Source organism: Labeo rohita, chromosome 13 (genome assembly GCF_022985175.1).
Source record: "Labeo rohita strain BAU-BD-2019 chromosome 13, IGBB_LRoh.1.0, whole genome shotgun sequence".
Taxonomy (NCBI): domain Eukaryota; kingdom Metazoa; phylum Chordata; class Actinopteri; order Cypriniformes; family Cyprinidae; genus Labeo; species Labeo rohita.
In genome coordinates, this window is record NC_066881.1 from 36,443,001 (window position 1) to 36,447,505 (window position 4,505).

Here is a 4,505-nt window from a genome sequence, read left to right on the forward strand (position 1 = left end):
TAGGAAATGATTTATTCTTCAAGTCAGACATCAAATGTAACACAATGAACCTCATGCTAAATACACAACTGAGCTTCAGAATACAATAATTAACAGAAGCGGCTCTAATGAAGGACAGATAAAGAGAAGCAGAAACGCTCTTGCTGGTACTTTGACATCAGAAGCAAACAAACACCGAACAGAACGACCGTAAGCGCGTGAGGAATTTGCTCAGAATAACAGTGCAAGAAAGTTCAACACGCTGAGCTTAAATTCTGCAGAACTGAGGAGATTTACAGATCCAACAAATCCACAAAGTCTTGAAGAAATCACAAATAAACAAGAGAGTCAGAGAAGAATAACAAACACACTTCAGATCTCTGCCGCATTGCTCTCCAGCGGAACAAAGGAAGGTCGTTTCTAACAAAGTGTAGAAATACAACAGCAGAATTGTGTGATTGCGTGTGACTGCGTTTAAAGCGTCTGCGATCTTGCGGATGTTTTGATTTGAACACGTTTCACTCATGCGTTTGACTACAGATCACAGACGCAGTGAATGCAGCTCATCTTAAACTCCTGCTAAAAGCCTGTCCAACCAGAAAGACGTTCAGATCTATTCAGTCTGAAATCCTGAACCTGTTTGGTCACATGACTGTAGAGAAAGCACAGACGCAGAAATGGATGAGTTATTAAAGATGATAAAGAAGGCTTTACAATAATCCTCAATGATTGGGAAATTTTTAAGAAAACAAACTGAGACTTTGTGGGGAAATCTACATCATTTCAGTAGCGATTCGTCATTCGGTACATTCACGAACGCCTGTTTCCCAGTGACGGTGGCAGATGTTGTTTCAACAACGCAAATACAAGAGATCTTAAATTATGGAGTTACATTTGTGCCAAAAGTGTCGACTGGATTGTTCAGGGCATTTGTCCAGGTCAGCTGTTACTGAATGCATGCCGTTAGGCGTGTCATTTGTTCAGCTCCGTTTTATGCTTTACATTCTGTAATGTTTTACAAACAGCCAACTAAACAAACAGAACAATCACTTTTTCTAAAACTTTCAGATGCATTTATTTTTCTGTCCTGTAAAAGTGAACGAATCTATAGTCTATAATCATCTTTTAGCATTCAGAGTTTGAGAAAGATGGACAGAAATGTATTATTGAACAAATCTAATCATTCTGTTCGTTTACCTGGATATCGGCGTCTGTAAAGAATAATACAGAGGTCACAGAGAGAAGATACAAAAACAAATGGCGCAAAACAACAGCAGACAGACAAATGCTCTGTGAGAAAGATGGTGAGAAGATTTTTATTGAAGAAAGCTAATTGTTCTGTTTGTTTATCTGGATATCTGAGAGCAGAAACATAAAACACAAATGAATGACACAAAACAGCAGCAGACAGACAGACGGCACAAAGCAGACGACACTTTTGGCACAAACTCAACTCCACGCTTTAAAATGTGTGAAACGAGGGAAAAGAGATCACGAACGTATGCATTTCTGTCAAATCGTCCGAACTGGGATCCCGTCACGCACAGGCGGTCTGGTCGTTACGTGGCGCGTTTGTTTTAGCCAATTGCAGAAGAGATTGTGCATCTTAAGCTCTGAGCTGCTGTGCATGTGTACTGGTAAATCTATAGAGTTGAAATCACGGTTTGGCCTAACAAACATCTGAGAGTCAGCGTCAGAGAGGGATTCTTTCGGAAAGCTCCTCTCAGGACGCGTCCGACGGGACGTGCTCCTCGAAGCCCTCGCTCTCGCGCACCAGCGCCCTCTCCAGGATCACGCGGCCCTCCTTGTAGCGCTGGCTGTCCTCGGTGGCGAACTCGTAGATCCAGCCCAGCTTGCTGTTGCAGTTCTTGCAGCTGACGTCCCGCACCATGTGTCTGCCGGTCAGCATCACGCGGTCCTGCACCTCGCTGTACTGCAGGTTCACCACCTGAGAACACATCACAGGACGTTAGCGTCAGCGCCACCGGTCAGCCGTCGACCTGACGCAGTGCGTGCGGCTCACGCGCCTTGTTGAAGAGGAAGGCCCGTCCGGTGGCGCCGGTGAAGCGCGTGGAGATCAGCTCGGAGCGGTTGGTCAGGATGGTGTCGCAGTTGGCGCAGGAGAACAGGCGCGTCCCGCCGATGTGATCCAGGAAGATGCGGCCCATGATGCACACAAACACACCTGCGAGAGCGAGACACTTCAATCGAGACACGGTCACTTAAAAATGATATCAAATACATTTTGTTTCATGAGAAACTGATCAAAATGAAGCAAGATTGTGATCAAAACGAGAACCGACATCTGCCAACAGACTCAGAAAAATCAATTTAATTCAAAGAGAAACTAGTTTTCATTCTCCAGTGACAGATTTTTGTTCTCGTTTTAATCATAAACTCACTTCATTTTGTTCAGTTTCTCAGAAAACATGACTTGATCTCTTCATTTTGCATCTCCAGTAAATGCATTTCAGGATATTTGTACTGAGAAACAAGACAAAACTACTGAGGAAGGTATTTATTCTGGCAGTGTATGTAAGATTCACTGCCGTGACTTTAAGACTTTCTGCTCCGATTAAAGTCGCTTTAGGGCCTTCATTTGTGAAGGCGAATGGAGGCTCTTTGATGAATGAGGAACATCAGCTGTTCATCCTCCAGTCGAGACCAGACCAGACCAGATCAGATCGGATCGGATGTGTGACGTTCGTTCAGACGCTTCTGACATCGCGATTGAACAGAAGGAAAACAACAAACGATGTGATAATAAATGCAGCGCGTCGAGCTGAAGGCCGTTTCATCTTCATCTGTCTCTGTCGCATCATCATCATCATCACAACAACAACAACAACATCAGCAGACAGACACACAAACAACAGGTTTGAAACGGGTTTGACGAATAAAGGACTACATCACAGAGAAGCTCGCCGTTAATACGAGATCGACTCTTACCAGCCGCTTCTGATCGACCGTTTGTTTATTTCCGTTCAGCTCGAGCTCGCGCTGCTGTGTTTTCTTTCTGCTCTTCCGCCAGACTTTATATCAACATCCGGTGCGGTGACGTGCGCGATGACGCCGTACGTACTGGTGCACGTGTCATGACTACAGCTGTCTGAACAGCTGTCTGGACCGTCATAACAAAATGCGTTTCAGTAGAAATATAGACATACAAATGATTATTTTTTAAAATGTATTTGTGTGTATTGCTGTAATGTTTCTAATAATTTGTATTTTTGTATTTTTTAATATTACTACAATGTACAGCGATCCTGAGCTTGGTCTTTATAAACAAAATATGCCATTGTTAATATTAGATGTTAGGATCTATTTTGAAACTTTGTGAACCTTTTGGGAAAAAAAAAAAAAATATATATATATATGTATATATATATATATATATATATATATATATATATATATAAATATATTAACGTATTTATCATTTGAGGATTTGTACGTTCACCGCCGCTCAAAAGTTTGGGATCAGTTCGATTTTAATGTTTTTTAAAGATGTTTCTTTTGCTCATCAAAGGTTGTGTTAATATACATTAAATGTTAATGTATATCTGTAATTAAAGATGAATTTTCAGCATCATTACTGCAGTATATCGCATGAAATCATTCTAATACGCTGATTTATAATCAATGTTGAAAAAGCTGCTTAATATTTTTTGGAACCTGTAATACCTGTAATACTTTTTTTCAGGATTCTTTGATCAGTAAAAGGTTCAAAAGAACAGCATTTATTAAAAATAGAAAGGATTTCTAAAAATGTTTCCAACATTGATCGTTCTAACAGTAAATCAGCATGTGACACTTGTCCATAATGAGCAGATCTGAACTAAATTTTAACCTTCTAGAGACGTCCTGTGAAAGTCAATATTGGACGTCCAGAAGACGTCATGAAAAGACGTAAAAACGGTCATTCTGGCTCTTCAGGGGACGTCACTTCAACATCCGACAAAGACGTGGACAGTGACTGATCTATGACATATATCATAATATCATTATAGAGATCGGTGGGTTGAGACTGGAGTAACAGCTGATGAAAATTCAGCTTTGCATCACAGAAATAAATTATATTTTAAAGTACATTCAAATAAAAAACATTATTTTATATTGTAATAACGTTTAGCAGTCTTTTTGATCAAATAAATGCAGCCTTGATGAGCAGAAGAGTCTTCTTTAAAAAACATTACAAGTCTTACTGATCCCAAACTTGTGAGCGGTAGGGAATGTGATTCTAGTCCCTGTTTTCTGTTTATCTTTGTTTGGTTAATGAGTAATTGTATTGATTTAGTAATCGCCTTGTGTTTGGCTGTATTTTGTGTTCAATTATTGCTTAAATTAAAACCGTTTACGTTTTAGAGATAAGCAGAACTACGAATCGTTCAAAAATAGATCATATTTCATATATTCATATCATTGTAAATATTGCTACATTCTGTTGCGTGTCATGTAATGAATTGTGTGTGTGTGTGTGTGTGTGTGTGTGTGTGTGTGTGTGTGTGTGTGTGTGTGTGTGTGTT

General features: G+C 40.2%; 1 protein-coding gene across 1 annotated transcript; it reads right to left on the reverse strand.

The window, feature by feature from the left end:
* Window positions 1-452: 452 nt before the first annotated feature.
* Window positions 453-3,045, reverse strand: LOC127175626 (protein yippee-like 5). The gene is made up of 3 exons (XM_051126798.1): window positions 2,929-3,045; window positions 2,007-2,164; window positions 453-1,927 (listed from the first exon to the last, which is right to left on the reverse strand). The coding sequence occupies exons 2-3, from the start codon at window positions 2,145-2,147 to the stop codon at window positions 1,703-1,705; spliced, it is 366 nt and encodes a 121-aa protein (XP_050982755.1). The 5' UTR covers window positions 2,148-2,164; window positions 2,929-3,045; the 3' UTR covers window positions 453-1,702.
* Window positions 3,046-4,505: the final 1,460 nt, after the last annotated feature.